Source organism: Phasianus colchicus, chromosome 4 (assembly GCF_987193195.1).
Source record: "Phasianus colchicus chromosome 4, bPhaCol1.hap1.1, whole genome shotgun sequence".
NCBI lineage: Eukaryota > Metazoa > Chordata > Aves > Galliformes > Phasianidae > Phasianus > Phasianus colchicus.
Genome location: NC_143439.1, coordinates 62,308,488 through 62,330,755, shown reverse-complemented (window position 1 = coordinate 62,330,755; position 22,268 = coordinate 62,308,488). Strand labels below are relative to the sequence as shown.

The following is a 22,268-nucleotide window of genomic DNA, read 5'->3' as shown; positions in this document are numbered from 1 at the left end:
GGGGTAAAAAAAAACAACAAACAGTCACTAAAAGCTCCTGAGTATTTGGAAGTCAGGGGCTTTTCTGTAATATGTGTGGCAGGTATGAGAGGAGAGAGACATAAGACGAGCTTTGGTAAATGCTGATGTGCGTTTCTGTTTCTTCTCTTTGGTTTTGGGGCTTTCGTTTTGTTTTTGTCTACTGTGGTTCAGTAACACTGCCAATATTATCCATTACTTCAGTGCACATCAGTGATTGGCACAGAATCAGTGGTGAACCAATTTTGTGTCCAGTTTTAACTGCTGCTTTCCCCATTCAGAAAGAGAAAACAACTGACTATGAGGAGAGTCTGAAAATGAGTTCTCTGTTTCTGAGGTAGTGCTGAACATACCAGTCTATGTAAAACAAGTTGTGAGCTCATTCAGCTGTATCTGCTGCTAGCAGGTATAGTTTGTTGAGTGTACAGAAACTATAGTAAGTGAAGATCGAGTCAAATTAAGCTATCAAAGGTACAGCAAACTAGTGTCAAAGGGAAAGCTATTTATTTGAACTGATTTTTTTGTAGGGGAAAAAAGGATCTTTCTGGACAAAGGAGGATTGTTAGCATTGTGTAATTATAATGATGGACTTCAGAAAACGGAAAATTTTTCACTAGCAGTTTAACATTTCGTATACAGTTAACATGCGATCTCTCTGCACATACAGCCTGCAAAATTGTTCAGTTGTATTCTCTAACAATCTCTGAAGCCAGATTCAGTGTTCTGGATACTGGAAAACAAACACAGCACCCAAGAGGGAATGGGTAAACAGGAATTGTTGGTCAGAAAAGCAGTAAGTGATGTAAAAGAATCCCTACTGGAAAGAGATTGTATTCTGGGCTTTCAGAACCTGCAATTCCTTGCATGCTAGAGAAGTCATCATGCATCATATATCCTCAAGTCCTTTACATTAAGTCTTTTAAATGGTTAATTAATTTATTTATTGTGTGTTCGGTAGTATTTCAGTTTCAGTGCCAGGAATTCATAAAGATTCTGCTTCTGCTGTTTTAAGCATAGACCAAAGAAAAGCGTGCTCCTTCAAAGAGTTTTTGTCTACCAGTATTTATACCCTTAAATCTTACTTACATTTCCTAATGGTTGCAGTTATTTTACTAAGAAAGTAGGAGCTGTAAATATTAGAGCCTTAATAGTCTCTCAGAGCTGCATTTTACAATCCAAAGCAGAAGTTGGTGAAGATAAGTTGTACACTATGCTCCTTTGGGTTTTTGTTTCTACTCCCACACTGCCTTTTCCTTTGTGTTGGAACAGGCATTTGTGTAGCTGTGCAGTGGACGCAGCTAGGGAACTGGAACTGTCTGAAAATTAATCTGACAAAAATATGGTCTGTTTTCAAACAGATCATTTGTCAGGTCTGGTTCACTGCAAGGCCACAGAAGAGGCTGTTCCTGTACAGGAAAAGGGACAATACAGGGATGTAAATAAGAAAGCAAGTATAAAGATCAGTCCTGTTTCTCAAGCAAATAATGCTTTTCTGTATTTTTTATTGCCCTCCAGCTTTTGGCCAGTCACAAACAACTGTATAAAGAGCAACAATAACGAAGCAGCTATGAAATAGAAATAATTGTTAAAAAGCTATCTGAATTTATTATCATCAATCCTTGCAAACATGCCACTTTCAAAGTTAAACCAAATATTTTGCGAGACATATCTTGTATATTTGCAATTTAAGTCAAAACAGTGACTTTGCATCATTGATGTTTCCCTGTTTTGCCCTTTCCACCTAGTTTCTACAGTCAAGGTGAAATATTGTATGGATGCATACAGTACTGTGCACATTGCTAAGATGTTACAATGCTGAAGAGAACTGCCTCATCTCCTCATTTTTGTCACTTTCCAGTACCTCAAATCTGCATAGCCACAGCCAGTACATTGAGATGCCTGTCTCAGTAACAGGCAGTGGCAGTACTGAAGGGAAAAGGGGGATTCAGATCTGGTCACGCACTTGTTTTATCACCAGCCGAGCTAGGGCTTCACATCTGCAGTGCATTTCAGACAACCTTTTTTGTTTTCTTTTCCTCAGCAGAGCTGTGTCAGCTCTTGACTTTTGCAGGAGTCTACACATTCAGAACTCCTTGCCAGACTGGCACTTAAACTCACTCACTTTATGGTGAGTGGGTCTTAGTGTCTCAGTGAAGTCTATTAAGATAGGATTAGGAGGCCTATGTTGTTTTAATATTACTATTGGGCATTTCTGTTGCAGACCTTCATTCTTAGATTAGCATCCTGTTTATAGAAGCTGGAGCTTAAATTCTGCCTTGCAGATTTCCCCAGCTTGTCTGTAATTCTGCTCAGCTCTAACCTTTCTGTGAGTTTCAGTATGGAATATGCAGTGTTTTCTTTCTCCTCTACAAGTTTTTCACCAAACCTTTTAAGTATTATTCTTCCCAAGGTTTACTGTGTCTCATAAACAGCCATTGATTTGTAGTCTTCCATTCATCTGCTTCCTTTTTGTGCCTAGAAGGATGGAAGAAACTGTCAGTGTACATCTCTAACATAGTCAATAACACAAGCTGTCAGGAAATGCATTTGTGTGGGTTTGAAATTCACTGAAGCATATTTGAGCTATTTGTACCATAGGTAACAGCTTATTAACTTAGTACTGGCAGAAGGACTCATGGCTTTTCCAGCTGCTCTTTTTTTTTATCAGCATTACTGCACACCAGATGAATTACTATTGCATGATTTAAAGTCAGGAAGATTAACTTTGCTTGAAATGTTCCCTAAACTACTGGCCAAAGAACCCAAACAAAAATGCTACTATTGGAATAGTTTTTAACTCTGCTCTTCTAATCTAGGTAGAAATGTACGTAGTACAGTTGTTTTACACATGTATTAGATTCTGTAAAATTCCACATTTCTTTAGAGCTCTATGAAACATATTTGAAGTGACAGCTATCTGTCTTTCCTGCAGAGAGGTTTTAATCTCAGGAACGCTAATTGCTATGTAGAAGAGACCCTAAGTAGGGCAGCTTTCAAGCCTATGGTCTTGTCATCACCACGTGAAATGCAGCCATTTTCCAAACCTGCCGATACCTGATATCCCCATGACATGTGTGTGCAGTTCCATTATTGTAAGATATTTCTACTTTTTCTCAATTATTTAAGGAGATTTTCCCCTGAATGCGTTGACAGATGTGGTCTGTGTCTGTTCACTATGCTTCCTAGGCTAATAACCATTAGAAATGTAATAGTTGACTTCATTAAATCTTACTATTTATTTTTAATATGTTCCGATATCAAGTTCAAGTTGGATGGAATGTCTAACGTTTTCAAATTGCAAAGTTCTTGGAGAAGGAGCATAACAGCAGTTGGCAGTCAACTCATAAGGTTGCCTAACTCCCAGGTCCTATAAGGTTCTGCTTTTATTTTCAACACTCATGGACAATATATCATATTTCTTTACTTGTGAGAGTTTTCTACGGGATTTTTAATTGCTAATTCTGTCTCAATCCTTGGCTTCTCAAAGTTTTTGCCATTGTACATGCTTCTAATTTGATAGCAGCTTACAGAAAAAGGAAATAATAATCTCTAATGGCCATTATCAAAGAAAAAATCTAAACTTTTGAAAATTGTCTTAGAGTATGAGCTAATTTTCACATTCATAAAATAGGTTGTTATATAATAATTTGAAATATAGTATTATGGTTCACTAGCTATGGAAAAAAGTGATTATAAGAAGAGTATGCCTTTTTAAATCAAAATGATTCTAGGTAACGTTTAATAAGCTGCAGAAGTAGCTACTTTATACATATGTCTGACTGTAAGTATTTTCCAGTAGTTACTGTCTGCCTTATTGTTTGAATACATTTGTAGCTCCTAATCTAATGTTTAATTTGTAAGCTCTTAGGAGCAAGCTCCTACTTGTTCTGTGGATGTACAACTAGCAGAACAGAGCACTGAACTAGGAACCCAAACATTGCCGTGCACATTCACTTGTAATTAATGTAATGAGTAATAAAAAAAAATAACCTCTCAGGCTCTATCTAATGTGCATGCTATTGCTTAATAAATAACAAAGTTGCTATACATTTTTATGTGTGATGGATTTTACTTGGTATATAGAGAGTGGAGAGAGTGAATTTAACCAAAAGATCTTTTTTGAATGAGACTTTTTACTTTCAGTGATAAGAAAAAATATTAACAAAGATGGATGTGACATTTTTTGTTAATGCTAAATTGGATTCTGTTATGAAGTTGTGTTGCTTCACTGAAACATGCACTTAACAAAGCACTTCTTAGAATGGGTAAGTCCTGTTAGGATAGCCTGCTTTTCTCTGTGGCTAGGTCTGAAAATACTCTGTATCTCTAAGGCTGAATAAATTCAGTATGCAGATATGTTTCCTTGGAAACAACTCGTAATTTTAAAGCATGTGCAGCAGTGCAGCCCGTATGTAATTTATTAATGTGAAAGACCTGGATCTCATGGGCCTTATTAAGTAGATCAGCCTGTATTGGCAAGTAAAAGGAATTTGCTTTGATTACAAATACAGCTTTTCAAGTGCTATTAGATGCTGAGATATTAGTGAGTGGAGCAGATATTACTGCTGTTGAGCCAAGTTGTATTGCCCATTTGGGTGAGACAGTTCATATGCTTTCTTCCTGAAGAATATGAATACTTGGGACATTCTGCCAGTTCTAATAGCTGATGCTAGAGTGTCACAATTTAGAAAAGATAATGTCACTCATTCCTTCTTAATATGGCACATTCCGGGGAATAGGAATCCTAGTTTAAGTTTAAGCAAAGAAAGGGTCTCATTTCAGTCCCTTCTTATTGCACTGATTCAGCTGGGTCCTCATTTGTATTACAAATAATATGAAAGAGCTTCACAGGTCTGTATTTTAGAGTCACAACAATGTAGTGTCTCTGTTCCAAAGTATTTACTGTCTCCAAACTGCACTGAGCAGCACCGCAGTGGCCAATGGCCAGTAAGCCATTTGGTTCAGCAGAATTTCCTGTGGTGAGGAATTTTTTGGAGTCAGAATTGTCCAGTCTAGTTCTGAACAGGAGAAGGAAGTTGAGTTGTTCAACTTCCTAAGCTTTTTAATAACTGAAACTGAGATAACTAACTTTCCTACGTTTAAACACTGAGAGTTCACTTCAGGTTTATGGGTTGTTGGTGAAAGTGTCTGATGCACTGACTTTGTATAAGGTCTCTAATAAGTAACTTTGAAGTAACTTTATCTGCTGTCTCTCCCCTTATAGAGCATACATTTCTCTTCCATTAGTTGTTCTTTTTTACTTATTTACTTATGGAGTTGCCCTCAGTGATCTTTTTTAAGCATCATCTTAATTATTGAAAAAGCCTCGAGGTTAAGAGTGATTGCAAATCATTTCCCAGCTTGAACTTCCTCTACTGCCCTGAGTACGAAAGCCTTTGTTCTTCCAGGCATACTTTGTGAAAATTACTTCCCTGGCTTGATGGATTCACTGATAAGCACTGTGCAGTCTTGTTTTTGTTGTGACTTTCTTTTTCTGTAATGTAGACATTCTACTCTACTTCAAGGTAGATTTTAAGTTATTTCTGTATTTGTTTGACCAGGTTTGCCATGTTCCACAATGTCAGGATACCTAAAGAAAACATACTGAATATAACTGGAGATGTCTCACCTGAAGGAAAATACTCAAGTTCTTTCACGGTATGAATCAGTTTTGTTTCATTAATATAGTTCAGTAAATACACAGAGGTTGAGCATGTGGCCCTCATAGGTTGGGATGTGCTTGATACCTTGACCTAAATGGCTGGTGAAGCAGTTTGATGTGAATGCTGATATTCAGATTGTCTTTCAGAGATGACTCAATTCACCTAATTGGTTTTACTGATTTCCTGCTATTTAAACTACCTTGGCAGTCCCATAGTAGCTTACTTTGGATTTTTTCTGAACAGCTTAACTGAATGTGTCAGTAAATAAAAATTTCCCAGTCCTGGGCTGGGCTTCTGATCATTCTACCAGAATTGTATCTTTGAGGCAGGCAATGAAGTATTAGCATCACCATTTAGTTTGTGCTTTTTATTTATTTCTTTAGGATGTTAAGGAGCGTTTTAGTGCAGCTCTTGGATCCTTGTCCACTGGCAGAATTCTGATCACAGCAGTTTCTGCAACCAATTTAAAGCTTGCCTTATCGATAGCCATTCGCTTCTCAGCAACTCGCCGTCAGTTTGGACCGACTGATGAAGAAGAAATACCAGTTATTGAATATCAAACACAGGTAAAAACTTTGGACTTTGCATCTATAGATTTTTATATAACGATACACAGATTTAGAGCTATTGCAAATCAAAATAGTGATGCTGGAGTTGGTGACATTAAAGTTGTCTTTTTCATCTGAAGTGTAGATCTTGTGCAGTTTTGGGTGTTCTGCCCAACTCAAGATCTCCTTTCACTGCTTTTGGCCTGATTTGGCTTTCCAAATAAGTTCTTGGAATAACTAAAATACAACAAAATATTCATATCTCTTTGAATTACCTAGAAACATCTGTCTTCTAAAACAATAACCTTTTCTGAGAAGGACTCTTCTTTATGCGCACTAAAAAGTATCAATGAAGAAACTAGCATAAAAAATGTCAGTGCATCTTTTGCAATTATCCTCATTTTCTCTTTTTTTTACTTTATTTAAAGGTGTACAAATCAATGACATTCAGTGTGGTGATATCTCAAGCCATCACTACTTTTGAGAGGAAATTTTTTTCCAAATAATATGCAGATGAAAAACACCTTTTGATCTGAAAAACAATAAAACAGGAGTAGTTATAGTAAATTGGGAAATAGTGAGAGCTCAGATCAATTGAAAGAGAAAGTTCACTGTATAAGAAGTTTTAAAAACAAACTTAACCAGTTTGTGCATGCAAAGTGAGTGCTTTTTCTTTTTCCCCAGGCTTTGCAATTAGTCTTGCAACTTAGGAAGTTTTCACAGCTTTCAATGAACTTTAACAAAAGCTGCTTTCTTTCCACCTTACTTGAATGAACGTGGGGCAACATCCCACTTCCTTAAGCCTCTGGTTTGCTCAGGTTCATCCTGTTCTGTTGGCTATGCTTGCTGAATCTCTCTTTCCCTTGATGCTATTCCACAAAAGCCTTCTTAAACAGCTTCCCTTTTTCTTTATGGGCTTCCATCTGATTTGCACATTAAGATGTTATTTTCTCTTCTATCCAGCCCTGTGCTTTTTTTCACAGAATGCAGCGATAGCTAACCTACATTCAGCAATTAACAAAGAAGTGATATAATTACACTCTCCATGATGTTGATACTGAAGAAACATATGAATCATGACTGGCCCCTGGCATGCCAGACATTGTGTAAACACAGAGAAAAAATATGTCGTTGGTCCCCAAAGCTACAGTGAACTTTTGCACTGGTTTAACAGGATGTTTATCAGAAATTCGTAAAATTCATGGACTGAAATAGTGTAACTGTAATTTATTTATAGACTACTTACACTTAATTATGTTTATAAAGACTTACTGCTAAGTTGTCTTTGCCATAAAATACAGTTCTTCAATTTGAACAAAGTAAAAATGAACGTGTTGTTTCAAAATTATAAGATAGTTATGTATATAAAACTATAAAGTATGTATGTTTATCAATTAGTAATCAAATCTATTTAATTATTATTCCAGCAATGGCGTCTTCTTCCATATCTGGCTGCTGCATATGCCTTAGATTATTTCTCCAAATCACTGTTTGAGAACTTTGTGGAATTTTATGCAGGCGTGTTGACAAAGCAAAAGAGTCAGAGACAGGTGAGATATTTACACATTTCCTCTTAGCTGAGTTCTTATTACAACAGTCTGGAAACTCTTAAGTGAAGGACCTACTTAGAAGTCTTAGGTCATTTTACAGTCAAGAGTGACATCTCAGAAATATGGTAACGCAAAGTGATGGATAAAGCTGCGTTTAGAAGAGCACTCAAATGAGTTTTGATGGAGTGGTTAAAGTTTTATTGACTTCACTGGTATTTAAGACTATGTTTCCTTGCAGAACTGTTTATTGTAATTATATGATAGTGTAAATTCAGTTTATGACTGTTGTGAATATGGTACTGCAGAAGGTATTTATCAAAAACTTTCTGAAACTATGCTATTCTTAATTACTGCACAGACTATGTAAGTCTGGCTTGAGTTTGGAATTCATATGCAAGCATTAGGAAATACTCTTTTGGAGAAGAACATTAAGATTTTTGAGTCTTAATGCTGAATTTCTCAGCCACACTCAGTCCATCAGAAGTTACCCCTTCATAAATGAAGTAGTTTCATCTATTGGTCTCTGGGCAAGCACTGATTCTCAGCCAAAATAACTGCAGAATGAATTTTTTTAGCATATAAATTATATAAATGTACTTAAATCTTGACAGTTTTAACTGTTAGGGCCTATACAGTGGCTGTGTATTGCTAAGATAATTTAAACATTCATATTTTTCCTGCTAAAATAAGGTCTGTGATGGATTTCTGTGCTAGTGGTTAGATATTCTAACAGAAGAAGAGTCTATTTGATTGTTTAATGTTTTATCTCTAGAGATCTCCAGTGCAGTCACTACTGTTAGGCAAAAAACTGGCCTTCAGAGACATACTGCAGTAGAAAAAATCTGATTCTTCACAATTTTAACAATTTAATCCTTACAAATTCCTTTTGTTCTAGAGGGGATCAAAAGGGAAATAAACAAACAAAAATGGAGAATTGCTCTCAAATTGTCTTTGGTGGTATTAACCCAACATCCAAACATTCTTTCAAAGGAAGGCCATCATTAGTAGTGTAAATGCAGGCTACGGTAATTCTCCGGAACTTTGGGGGGGATCATTACAATTTTCAAATTCTTGGAAAAGTGGTGCTTAAAAGAGCAATGAAGACCATGGAAGGCAGTGAATAATGTAAATATCCCCTCGTTGACCTGAGAGAAAGAGATTGTTTATATCACAGAGGAGGCAGAAGCTTTCTCTCGACATGCTACCTTCGACCACCTGCCACTCGATTTCTAGAATGTAATCAGTGAGTTATCCCATGCAATGCCATGTCAATTAGCACATCCCAGCCACCTACCCATATGTCCATTGCCTGGCACAAATGTTTCCTGTCCTATATGAGAATGTTAGTATCCAAAAGCTTTTGTGGCAGGTTACTTTGGGGGGAAGCAAAAGGAAAAAAAATGCACTTACATAGATCTCAGAAAAATTGTTACTGACTTGTAATTTGATTTTCACAAAGGCTGATTTAGGACGTGAGATTCATGCCTTATCTACTGCCAGCAAACCACTGTCTTCTTGGACTGCTCAGCAGGCAGCCCAGGAGTGTCGAGAAGCTTGTGGAGGACATGGATACCTTGCCAGTAAGTCACAAACTACTGATGCACTGATCAGAAGGAGAATCTTTACATTCACATGTAATTTGACTGTTGTTCAGAGAGTCATAGAATAGTTGGAAGAGACAATTAAGATCATCTAGTTCCAACCCCTCTGCTATAGGCAGGGACACCACCTACTAGACCAGGTTGCTCATAGCCCTATCTAGCCTGGCCTTGAATGCTTCCAGGGAGGGGGCATTCTCAACCTGTCGGGGTAACCTGTTCCAGTGTCTCACCACCCTCACAGTAAAGAATTTCTGCCTAATATCTAGACTAAACCTGTGTCACGTTGTCTGAATTTTAGGCATATGTTTAAAAAGGGCATTTTCCCTCATATCTGTATTTTAACATTTATTTTATACCTGACAGTACAAAAAAAAAAGGACTAAACCTGTGCAGTATCTGTACCAGCATTTGGACAGAATAAGGGTCTGTATGAATCAGTCTTAGTTCCGAAAATAAAGATGCAGATTTTACTGAGGAGAAATCCCCTTCTAAGATGAATGCCACACTTTTCTAAAATCTTCACAATATATTCATTTTCGCAAACTAAACAGTGAAATTCCAAGCTCATATGTTGGTAAGAATGTCTGTACATACAGGAGCAGACAACTATTTTACATTCTGTCACAGAATAGTTATTTAATCCCTCATAGTTTCCACTGATGTATAACAATGTATTAAAATATGCACTTTCTTTTTTTAAAGTGAATCGTCTGGGTGAAATCCGGAATGATAATGATCCAAACTGCACATATGAGGGAGATAACAATGTCCTGCTTCAGCAAACCAGCAACTACTTAATGAGCTGGATGAATTGCATTAGAAGTAAGTTTTGATTCTGGAATCATTTGTTGGACTCAGCAGTGAGTAAATAATGGAATTAAGAGGTATTTTCCAACTGAAAGCTACTGATAGGCATTTAATCATTTTGTAGAGCATAAATAATGTGCTGCAGACTCCATCATATGATACATTCACAAGTACACAGAAATGTGCTGCAAGAAATGTCCTGAGTCTTGCAGAAGCTAGCTAGATGTTTAGCCATCCCTAATTATGTCAAATAATATCTTATTTCTTGAGAAGTGCAGTTTAGTTCAGTGAAACTACTACTAACATTGCTGAAAGTCATATCACCTGACTTTGTGGCAGTCTCCTCTGTCAGTACCTTTTGTAGTTCTGTAGATAAATGATTTTGTTTTAGTTTCCTAGCAGTGTTTGCAGTTTCCTAGCAGAAAAGTTAGAGATGGGAATTGAATCTTACAAGACTCATAGGCAGAGATGTCAGTTTCTTCAGCACTTGTCCACCAATTCTCATTGGCCTGGGTCATAATAAAATGAGTATTGTGCCTTAATTGCACGTGACCTATCAAGAGGATGCATGGCTTTATAGTGGGCTTTTAGTTCGAAAGAGTCTGATTTATTTTCTTGTAAGTCATTTTTATTTTCTCTGTTTTTTCAGATAAAGTGCCTTTTGAATCTCCTCTTGGAACAATAAACTTTTTGCAAGACTACCATCATATCATTGGCTGGAAATTCAAAGCCAATAGTGTTGACGATTGCATGGACTCCTCAGGTAACCTTTTGGTGTTGTTCAACTCATAGTAGGTCTTAAATTCCTTTCAGACTCAGAGATTTGAGATTATTAGGTATTTGTCATATTACTATTTGATGACTTTCTTTGTATTAAATATATTAAAATGCATTTCATTTTAAAATAGCATTCTAGAATAGCATTTGTGATCTAGGCTTTTTGCCACTACACTGTTGTTTTCAAGTGAAGGGGTAGGTTCTCAAAGTGTAGACTTACTTCTACTTTTGTATTTTCAGAAGAGACTAAGTACCCTGTAGACCTAAGTCTTAATATAGGAGAGAATATAACAAGGTAAAAAATTTCATGAGATCAGAAAATACTTGTGCCAAAACTGAACTGTGTATATACCTTGTCTTTTTGCTTTGGTTCAGTTAGAACTAGTGCATGGATAGGCATGATATGTCATCACTGTATCCTTACAATCTATCTTACTCAGCATTTGTTTATTCCAGCTGCAGTAATAGGCAAAGTGTTACATTAATGGATTAATTAACAACACCTTCACATTTCATCTCAGATAACAAATGAGACTGTATTAGAATCTGCATGTGAATTCTAGCATTTTAAATGTCAATGTTAAGAATTTTGGCTTTCTTCTCTTTTGCGCAGTTCCTTTAGCAGCATATAAATGGCTGGTTTGCTACTTGCTCCGAGAAAGTGACCTAAAGCTGAGAAAGGAGAAGCAGTCTGGGCACAGTGATTTTGAGGCAAAAAACAACTGTCAGGTAGTACTTATTTAGCTTTCCTATTTTACTTGCTTATTTTCATTCACATTTGCCAGATCCTGTTGTTTTTTTTATCTTGTGTCATTAAGTAAAATTTCCTGAAGCACAAGGCAGCAAATCATCTAACTAATAATATGTAATTCCTGTCCATTTGTACTGAACATGATAGAAAGAGGACAGTTATGGTCAGCAGAAGTTTTCCAAGATATATTTCCTTTCAGAAAAGTTGCAGGCATATGCTGGGTGGTGTATGTAAGTATGGTATCACAACTTCTGAAAACTAAATCTACTACTATTAAATCTACTGCGGCATCTGATTATTACATCTCCATCTGCTCTTGTGGCAAAATACATACCGTAGGAAAGAATCTTGCTCTGGCAGGTAGGTAAACTAGATGACCTAATAGGTCTTTTCCATCTCCAATTTCTATAGTGCAAAGTACTCATGAAAGATACCAGACTGACAGCATTGGAACCTGAAAAGGAAACATTGACAATCTACAAATAGCAGATCCACTCTCTCACCAGAGTTTTAACAGCTAGTAGTGGCTTAATTCCAAATTTCAGTTTATATCCCTAAAGTCCCCAAATTCTTCTGTTACCTCCATGAGAAACTGGCTTGTATCCAAGAAAAGAAAACTTGCCATTTGTCACTGAATAGAGAATCTGTTCCCCGAAGATGGGCAATGTGGTTCACCTTAGCCTGCAAAGCTCATTAAAAGCAGTGGGAAGGAATATTCAGCTCTTTGCCTATAAAAAGCCAACCTGCCTTCAAAAAGGGGTGGTATCTATAAAACCAGTGGTGGAGGTAGCCTTTCCTATTCTAGCCCTTGAAGCAGCTTACTAGAGGTCCCCTTTGGGGTTAAATTCAGAATGAGAGTTGCCTTCTGGTTGAAGGCAAAATAAGTTCCAGAAATTCAAATCTGATTACTTGTCACCTGGCCAACTCTTTTAAGGCTGATGCCGGAGTCAGCATGTTAGAGAAGATGGTCTGCACAGCACTATGAATATTATTCACTTCACTTCTCTTTTATGTTCATTGTGCTAAAATGTAAGGAAATGTAGGCACACAACTGCTTCTCAGATAGGCTTTGATATAGCTCAGGTTATTAGGTTTTCTTTTCTTCCCACAATTTGTCTCCAGGACAAGAGGATTTGTTATTTTAAACAACATACCTCAAAAACATTCAAAAACGATTTCCAAGCTGTGCTTTAATTCATATTTGATTTTAAAATTTCTGAGCATGAAGAAACACTTCTCTGTCAGCCCAGTGGCTGACTAATAAATATATAGTGTTTTCTCTTGGTATGGTAGATCTGGAGGAGATTCCTAACCTGTGTCCCAAGGCAGAAAGGGAAAAGTGCTTTATATTACTTCTCTATGATGTCTCACACTGGCTGAAAGATTACCAACTTCAGAAAGTAGGAAGATCCATTTATTTTCAGCCAGGAGCTGGATAGAAATAATCAGAAATGTAAGTAAAGGTAAAGGAGGAAATAGAATTTGTAGGAGAGAAGAATATGGAATTAATTCTTAATGCTTCATTTGGAATATTGAGACCTCAGTCTTGTTAGAGAATTAATATTGCAAAAGTTCATCTAGTAAGGGGGAAGTCATCCCTAAACTTGCAGGGAGTAAACATTTGCAATTCAAACTTGCATCTGAGATTGAGCGTAAGTATACCAGTGTACAGTTATCAAGAAAGAGACAGTGATTTTTGGAACATTCCTTTTAAAATCTAACAATTTAAATGAAAAGATGATGCAAGTATTTTTTAATTAAAAAAAAAAAAAAGGAAAACTGATTGAATAATTCTAAATGATACAAACTGAATAAATGAGCTAAAAGCAAACATCATATCAGTGCAGCAATCAACCACAACAACTATTCTATAATCCCCTTCTGTTCACGTATGTTTTCAGTCATCAGTCTATTTCATCATAGGACATACACCATCATACCTTAAAGGTGAAGTATATAAAAGTAGACGAGTCTTTTTATGTAAGTGCAATCACTTAAGGTTATATACTTCATATTAATAGTGACTATGAAATGTTGACTTGCTTTTCTGATCAGATAGTTAGCAAGGATTAGTTGGATAGTTCCTTTAAAACATATTGCAGTGAATCCATGCTAACGTGATCAGATTTTATTATTTAAATGAACTGTTGTAAGTTTTCAAGGGTTTACTGAACCCATTATCATCTTTATAAATTTCTAGATAAATATAATCCTACTTTTGTTATTCTGGAGTTATGTAGGTTTATTAATGACCAGGAACTTAGCAGATCTGATTTTTCATGGTCTTCTCTCTAATGTAGCTACTTGCTCCTATTCAGTCTGGGTGCAACAAGCACTGCCAAAACAATGTTTATGTTTTAGGTGTACAGTATGTGTTCCCTTTAGATTGATAAGAGAATGGAAATGGAAAACAGTGGAAAATTAGGATCTCATTTCTTAGGGGCATTTCATATGGCATTTTATGACTAAACTTTGCGAAGAATTTCTGGAAAGGCTTTACTCCTGGAGTTTCTTTTTAGACTTTATTTAATCTCAAATTGTATCAGTAGGTCTAAGTCAACAAATCTCCACTGATGTCATCACAGAAGCACTATTTTGCAGCAGCTGGGAATTGTTTCCTTATATTCATTTCTCAGTATCCTTCTCTGTTTTTTCCTAAGGTGTATTACTGTCGATCATTAGCCATTGCTTTTGTTGAACAAACAGTCTTACAAAGATACCATGACTACACTCATGATCCCGACATAACATCTACTCTGCAGCCAGTGCTTAAGAATCTCAGTGCTCTGTATGGACTCTGGTCTTTAAGTAAACATCTGGCTGTGCTCTATCAAGGTGAGACAACTCCCTGAGTACACTGTTCATGTCATTTTATAATAGCCCTAAGATTAGAGACTTTCTCCCATGTTGCATTTTAGCAAGAGGAAGGATATTAGGATATAGCATTTTCTTATTGCCCACATAATTTAAAACATTCATTCTGCACACAAATTTCAGGAGCAAGGATCTGGAGCTAGAAATTAACCCAGAATACTTTTTTATATTAGAGATGATAGAGGACTCACAAATTTTATTGTGATGAAATGCGTGGGGCAAAAACAGGGGATCCAAATTTCTTAGCTTAATGGTTTTGCAGTTAACAAAAGGCAGTAAATGCAATTACAGAGGAGCATCTGTTCAGTCTCTCAAATATTGGATGGGTAAACTCCTTAGTAAAAGAGTTTCATCAGTGTAATCTTAATTGCTGTAAGCTTCTTTGAAAATGTTATTGTGAATATATTTGCAGGTGGCTATGTTTCAGGTGAACAAGCTGGTAGATTTATTCAAAATGCTATTTTGGAGCTTTGTAGCAGGGTAAGTATTTCAATATTGTTTGTTGTGCTTAAATAATAATATAGTATATGAAAGAGACATACCATTTATTCCATACTCGGAAGTGTAAATTAGAAGGATATTGACTCAAGAGTTTCTGAATAACTTCATATAAGAGAAGATTAGTAACTGATTGACCTTAAACCAAGTCCTATTTTATTTACTAGAAACTGAGAAATAATATAACTTATTAATTTGTTGCCATTGGAAAGACTGCAAAATATTGTGATTCATTTCTGTTTATTTCACTATTGTATTAACTCATGAATTGGCTTTGTCAACAAAAAAGCTTTTAAGACTACACCTTTTATGTGTAAAAACAGTACAATATTGGTTAAAATGTGCTTTAAAACTCCGAAGCAGAGGAAGAAAACATTTAAAGTATAGCTTCTTTTTGACAATTGCAGCAAGGAAAAAGAGCAAAGTAAATTGTGTCTTCTTATTGTGGGTTTCTCTTAAGTTACCTCTAGCTGGTACTTTATGAAAATAATCTTTGTGCTGCTCTGTGGTTCACAGGTAATCATAGACAACTGCAGAAGTTGCCAAATGTGTGTCTTTTCCTTTTAAACAGTTGAAAGATGACGCAGTTGCCCTTGTTGATGTCTTTGCTCCTCCTGACTTCATTCTCAACTCTCCCATTGGTAAAGCTAGCGGGGAGGTAAAACTTCTTGTGTTTTATATTTATACTTTTTATTTTTGTGTTATTCATAAAGGGAATGTGCACAAAGGGACATAAGCAAATTTCTTATTCCTCATTTTCTCTTGTCCTACTTTGTATTCTAATGATACTAGGCTTTTGCTGTCTGCTTCAGATGGGAAACTTAGGTCTACAGTGTTTTAAATATCTGACTTCTTTAGGTCCTGAAACAATTGTACTAGGCAGCTTTTCATTTTCCTTTTTTTTTTTTTCCCCATTCTGTAGTATTTTTCAATAAACAATGCAATTCCACCAACCTATACTAAAGCCAAAATTCTCTCAGCCACTTGTGACTTTGAAACCTGCCTCCACTTGAAGACGACACTGCTTTGCAGTAACCAGAATGGAGAGCGTGTGGTCAGGCACTCAAAGTACAGTGCTACCTTTGCAACAACAGTTCTCAGAGTGCCTTTGGTAAAATGCACTTTTCACATATCAGCTTCCTGACTACCTGTAAGGAAGTGCTTCCCAAGTGTCATACCAGCTTCCTTCCTGTGTTCTTCTCAGTGATTCCACAACTGAAGGAAAGTTGAAAAGTAGCCCCAACACTTTGCTCTTTGCTCTCATGCCTTTGAGGAGAGGCAAACTATAATCATGATTAATGCATAAAAACAGAAAAAGAACAAAGTATAAATGGGAGTATTCAAGGTAGAAATGTTTCTACTGTGGACTATGCATAATTCTGAAGAACTTCAGTTATGAGTAAATAATTTTCTGTTTGGCTGCAATAACTAAGCCTTTTAGTAGTGCCTGAACACAAAAAATTAGTGGAGAGTTCCACCTCAGCTTAGTGACTTACTGTGGCTTAGTTATTAGCCTATAGGAAGGAACATTTAATGATAGATCTATTCTTTCAATTATTCAATTATATTTAAATATTTTAAAATATAATTATTTTTCAAGACGAAAAGAAATTTGTTTGTTTGTTTTACTTGATTTGTGATAGATTCACAGAAGTCTGCATCTCTTCCTTACTCTCACCATTCTACTCTGCTTTGACCATCTCAGAACTACCTATCAGGAAGTGCTTCCCAAATGTCATACCATGCAGTATGTGGCAGTTTGGTACTAGCCAGTACAAGGACCAGCATTATTATAGGGATCTCTGATTTTAATACAAACGTGAAGGAATGTGTCTTATCAGCATCTCTCCTTACTTTAATGAGTATATAAGTTATCCCCTAGTTCTGAAATATCTTTTCAGAGGTGTCATAACCAGACCTACAAGCAGGATTCAGGATGTGGTTGTGCCATGGATTTGCTTTGCTAGGTCATAGTGCCTCTCTGCTTTTTTTTTGCTTTTTTTTTTTTTTTTTCTCCTGACATATTTAAAGATCTGTGTTCCATTGCAAAGCCTCAGCAAACCAAAATTCTTGCTTACTGGCCAACCCTATTCAGCAAGCCAAACTGTGGGATAACTGTTATGTAGAGACTGATGTCACAGTACAGCAGTTTGGTTTAGCATGGAGAGACCCTGCAGAAAATCACTACAGCCTGGGGAGACTGCCAGGAAGTTTGACAGGATTGCTGAGTCAAGTGTACACAATGCTTTTCAATACTCTTTGTCTGTGTCTTCATGTCTAAAGTTGATCACTGTTCCCATGGTGATCAAGAAATACAGAAGGCAGCCCAGATGTTAAAGAGACGCTGACCAAACAGAGTGATTACTTTGGTAACCCAGTCTCTACAAATAAAGGAGGAAGGGCTTGCTCTGCATTTCAAGCCACCTCAACGAAAGGACCGTAATTATCTCTGGAAAGTTTTTTTTCCTTTCTGTAGATTTTTGAGGCTTAAATTTATGAGCACTCCCAAGGTAATAATGAAAGAAGGAACATCATACGAAGACAAAGGATATCTGAATTGGCCAAAAGCCTGTTTGTACCTAATAGTCTCTCTGACACAAAAGTTGTGGATGCTATAGCCAAGAATATAAAATATGGGGCAAACACACAGTAATCTGTTTCTGAGATACTACGCCCTTTCTAGCAGTCAGCTGGAGATTGCTTATCAGTAGCTGATAAAGCTGTCATGTAATGGATTTGACTTGCCTCTCTTTGGGTTATTTTGTGCACTCTAACAAAAAGTTTGGATTGACTTCTTCCACAAATACAAGAGCCATGGGGACTTATTAATGTTAGGGATTAGTATTAGGAATTTGGGACTGTTTCATTTTTCCATACATCACTGAAGTTAATACAATTTATACACTTCTTACAGAATTTCTTCAGTTTATTAAATCTATTGTGAAAGAGTGATGTCAATTTATTGTAGCAACCATGTATCTTCAGCCGAGCAGCACAGCATTTTGGGACTTTTGAAACTATCCTTACCTGCATTAATTGCAGTACAGACTTTGAACAGTGTGAGACAAGCAGATAGGACTGTAAACACTACTGATTTCCTACTGTACTAAATACTTGCTAGAGTCTTTGCAAAATTATTAAGTCATACGGAGAAGGTAATTTCGAGTAGTGATGGCCAACCCATATTCTGTAGAATTCAGGAAGGTTTGCTGAACTGCCTCTGAGTCCATGGCTTTTAACTTCTGCAAATATTTTCAACTCTAATTTGAAAAAGGCTACCAGCCCTTCAGTCAAAGATAAAGTTAATAAAACTCCTGTCTCCTGTCTGGTGTTAGTTCCCTATTCACAGCTATCTTTGCAACTTATCAGAAATGAATGCAGTCATTTTAGTACAAGTCCTGGAGTGATTTGTGCCACAAGCTACAGAGAATAAGCAGAAGAAAAGTTTCCAAATTTACAATGGGCAGCTTTTAGTACTAAGAATTCAGATTTTATTTGAAAGGAGCTTCAATAATCTGGACAGCATTTCCCCATAGAAGCCTGGACAATCTCAGCTTAAATATATTATCTCCGTGTTTATTTCAAGTTTATTTAAAAATTGTTAAATAATGAGCTTGGAATCGATGAAATAGTTAAATTTAGCCAATGTAAGCACAGTGAAAATGTATTTAATATTTAAATGACTTACGTTAATATTTGTTGAAATCACCACAATCCATAGGGCCAAGCCTTCTTTTTATGCAGGTGAGAAGCTTTCCACTTCATATCAGTGACTGCTTTCATACTACATACGTTAATGTGGTATTGTACTGCGCTCAGCCTTACTGCTGAAGATACAACCATCATCCTTCTATAATGTTATTTAAAGTTTTAAGCCTAAGTGAATTATGACCTGCAAATATTTCTAACATCACATTTTTGCAGAATTGACTTCTTATGTACTTTTCATTACTGCTCCACATTAAATTTCAAATTGATGAAGAGTGATGAGCTAACAATCTGCTTATAAGAGAGAAATTTGTTATGTTCAGCCTGAGCAGTACACATCTGGAAGATAAGTTATGTTACTTTTCAGAAATGGATTGAAATAAAGGTAAAAACAGACATGGGTGAGTGCTTTCAGACACAGTCTTCAGGTTTGGACAGAGCAAAGATTTGCTTAATTTAACCTTGCTTACAGAAGTTTACTTTTGATAATACAACTCATGTCAAATTGCAAATAAAAAAATTGTAAGGATTCCTGTTCTTAGTCCAAGGATAGTGTAAATGACTTATACAAATACCTGATTCTTACAGTACTTGGAAATGTTGAGCTTTATCTTTGTTATTACTCTTATCTGTACATAATTATTCACATTCATTATCTAGAAAATCAGCCACAGTCTCATTTTAACCAGTATGTTTGATAATCTAACTTCCAGAAATTTTCCTGGTTTTATTTGCTGTGTAAGTTAGTATTTTTTTTTTTCTTTTTTTTTTCCCCAGTTATATAAAAATATGTGGGCTGAGATCCTTCAAGGCAACAAAGTTCTGAAGAGACCTTCATGGTGGGCAGAATTTTGTATTAATAAACCTGTTACCGGAAGGCTGAGTTCAAGATTGTAAATGAAACAACTTGAAAGAAGCTGGAGGATAGGCCTGAGATGGATACCATATTTCAGACATCAGGAGGAAATGAGTCTGTGTGTCAAACACTGAAAGAGATTTTCATCAAGGAGTGCCAAGTTTTGAAGTAACTTTGAAATAAAGTCCGACTTGTCTCAAGGCCTCTTAATATAATAATGACAGGAGTGGGAGCAACACATCTGCAGACTGTTCATATTTACTCAAATGCAAAGAATGAAGATTCATAGTGATTATTTCTTTGAAAAGTTTCTATAAGTAAAATGTTGCAATTATTCTCTTGTCTTTACAGGCTTATTACAGAAGTTAGATAATTAACAAACATTTCCACTAGGGTTAATGAATAAGCTGAACAAAAGTATTTTTTTCAAGATTCTAGGATAATATTATTAAAATGAAAGGGAATCTCAGGGAAAAAAGGAAAAAGGCATCAAGAACAACAACAGTGAGAAACCTGTAGAAGGGGATGGAAATCATTTCCCACAGCTGCTTTAAGTCCTTGAAGCACTTCTGATTTACTTCATATGCTCTATGTTAAATGAACGGATTGTCCTTTCAGTGCAGAAGAGGATTGGATTTTTAGATAATCTGCCTTCAAGTTGTGTACATACAAGTAATTGAACGTGATTCATACATACATTTTAAAATGTAAGATAGTACAAACAAAAAATTCTTGTGTATGTTCTTTGCTGATTGTAACATTTTCTCTACTGCAAAACTAATGTCAAGCCTGGGATATGGTGACAAACAGAAATTTTGGGTCAGAATATACTCAGATGGATTGTAATAAATATGGTGTTATAAGAACACATGACAGTGATAGGCTTTATTGAATGTATTGGGATTTTTCTCTTTCAGCTATGTGAAGTCTAAAATAATTTGAACTGTTATACTTTTCTTCAGAAATGGAACAGACTAACAAAATTTTGGAAATTTGAATATTTTATGCTGTGAAATATATTTAATATATGCGATGAAAAACTGGTTCCTATTTTCCTTTGTTATGTCTATGAAGTGATGTGATTGTTATACCTAAATTCTATTTTCCTTTTTTTAGTAAACAATAATATCAATCCAAGGAGAATATTTATCATTTGTCAGTTGAGTATTATTTATGATTAATTCTGGCTAACTTTTGGCTGGGGCTATTAAACAAGTGTGAGTGATGTCAGTGCTGAAGTCCACTTGAGCAGAATCAGACTTTTTATGGAGTTTTAAAGTGTCAGTATTTGAAAGTTTGTAAGTAAGTATTTACACAGTGTGATCAGGTAGTTCTGTAGAGAATTCTGCAATTCCATCCAAATCTCACAGAGCAGAGGCATCATTTCTTTGATGGAGAATGAATTGAAAGGACAGTGTTACCGTTTCTCAGAGTACCTGGAGGTGTTAATTTCTCTGAAATATTTTGTTTTTCTAAGAATGTCCAATAGGTGGCATCTTCCAATGGAAAAAAAAAAAAAAAAGGATCACTGCAGCTAAATTCAATTTTATAGAATCATGGAGTCGTTGTCTTCACCATTTTTTGTATATCTCTGGGAAATCCAGCAAGCGTCTACTTGAGTTTGTGTAGACCTGATGGAAGCAGGCAGAGCACATCATGCCAGTACCCAGTGTAAACACCCAGATCTCTGACAAGGGGCAAAAGGGGGAAGAGGTGCCTCACTGCTGAAATTGGGGAGACCAGCAGCATTAATCTGCTGCTCCACATTCTCTATTATGGACTGATCAGCAGCATTATTCAACAGTGTTACTCATGAGTGATTTCACCATCAGTTCTGAGCTCTTTATAAATGACACAGTCTCTTTCTGCCTCTTTCCACATGGCTGGGGAGAAGGAAAATAAAGTAGCAGAGCTGTATAAAAACCTCACGTACAGACCAGAAGTCTGTTTGTGAGGCCTTTGTAGCCCAGAAGAAAAAGAGCACTCGGTACATTTTCTTAATCCAAAAAAAGAAATCAGCTGTGCTGTAGTAGAACTGAACTGAAGACACATCAAGCCCCACAAAACACAACAGGAGAAAGAATCATATCGCCTCTGTAGGAATATATCCCTTAGCAGTTCCTGCTAATTTTATTTACTTATTTTATTTTTACTTAGTGACCACAAGACCTGATGAAAGCTGAGCCCCTCTGTGCTGATAAGGGCTGTACAGGGTGACAGAGAAGTGTGCTGTTTGTACTGAAAAGCTCCTAACTTTGACTAGAGTAAGCACTGCATGGAGGTCATCAGCAACTATATGATTATGGGCAGCTAAAATTGCATACTCAGTAAAATGTGGTGCTAATATGAACTGTGCAAGTCTTCCACACAGCTTGCACCAAATTAAGAGTTTCAACAGAGCCCTTAAATATCCATCCATACAGCTCATTGAAGGACTTGGCCATCTGAACATTTTACCACGCTTTGGATGACAAAGTGCCAAAGCTGGAATAAGTAAAAGTGAAGCAGGTGTACAAGGAAACCATAGGGAGCTGCTCTTTGTAACACCCCACATCTGTGTACCCCCACGCATGGACTTTGCAAGCCAGGTGGTCAGCAGCTGTTGGGCTTTATATGC

At 36.3% G+C, this 22,268-nt stretch overlaps 1 protein-coding gene across 3 annotated transcripts in view; it reads left to right on the top strand.

Moving 5' to 3' along the window:
• ACOX3 (acyl-CoA oxidase 3, pristanoyl) overlaps window positions 1-20,784 on the top strand; it is a 34,603-nt gene extending 13,819 nt beyond the window's left edge. For 2 of the 3 annotated variants that reach the window (XM_031588328.2, XM_090139714.1), the window contains 11 exons: window positions 5,580-5,676; window positions 6,065-6,247; window positions 7,657-7,779; window positions 9,239-9,359; window positions 10,083-10,202; window positions 10,837-10,950; window positions 11,578-11,693; window positions 14,376-14,550; window positions 15,002-15,069; window positions 15,659-15,745; window positions 19,573-20,784. In XM_031588328.2, coding sequence (XP_031444188.2) covers window positions 5,580-5,676; window positions 6,065-6,247; window positions 7,657-7,779; window positions 9,239-9,359; window positions 10,083-10,202; window positions 10,837-10,950; window positions 11,578-11,693; window positions 14,376-14,550; window positions 15,002-15,069; window positions 15,659-15,745; window positions 19,573-19,692 — 1,324 coding nt within the window. In that variant the 3' untranslated portion in view covers window positions 19,693-20,784. Of the gene's footprint in view, window positions 1-5,579; window positions 5,677-6,064; window positions 6,248-7,656; window positions 7,780-9,238; window positions 9,360-10,082; window positions 10,203-10,836; window positions 10,951-11,577; window positions 11,694-14,375; window positions 14,551-15,001; window positions 15,070-15,603; window positions 15,746-19,572 lie in introns of those variants that run through there. The other variant, XM_090139713.1, reaches the window with a different exon arrangement.
• Window positions 20,785-22,268: the final 1,484 nt, after the last annotated feature.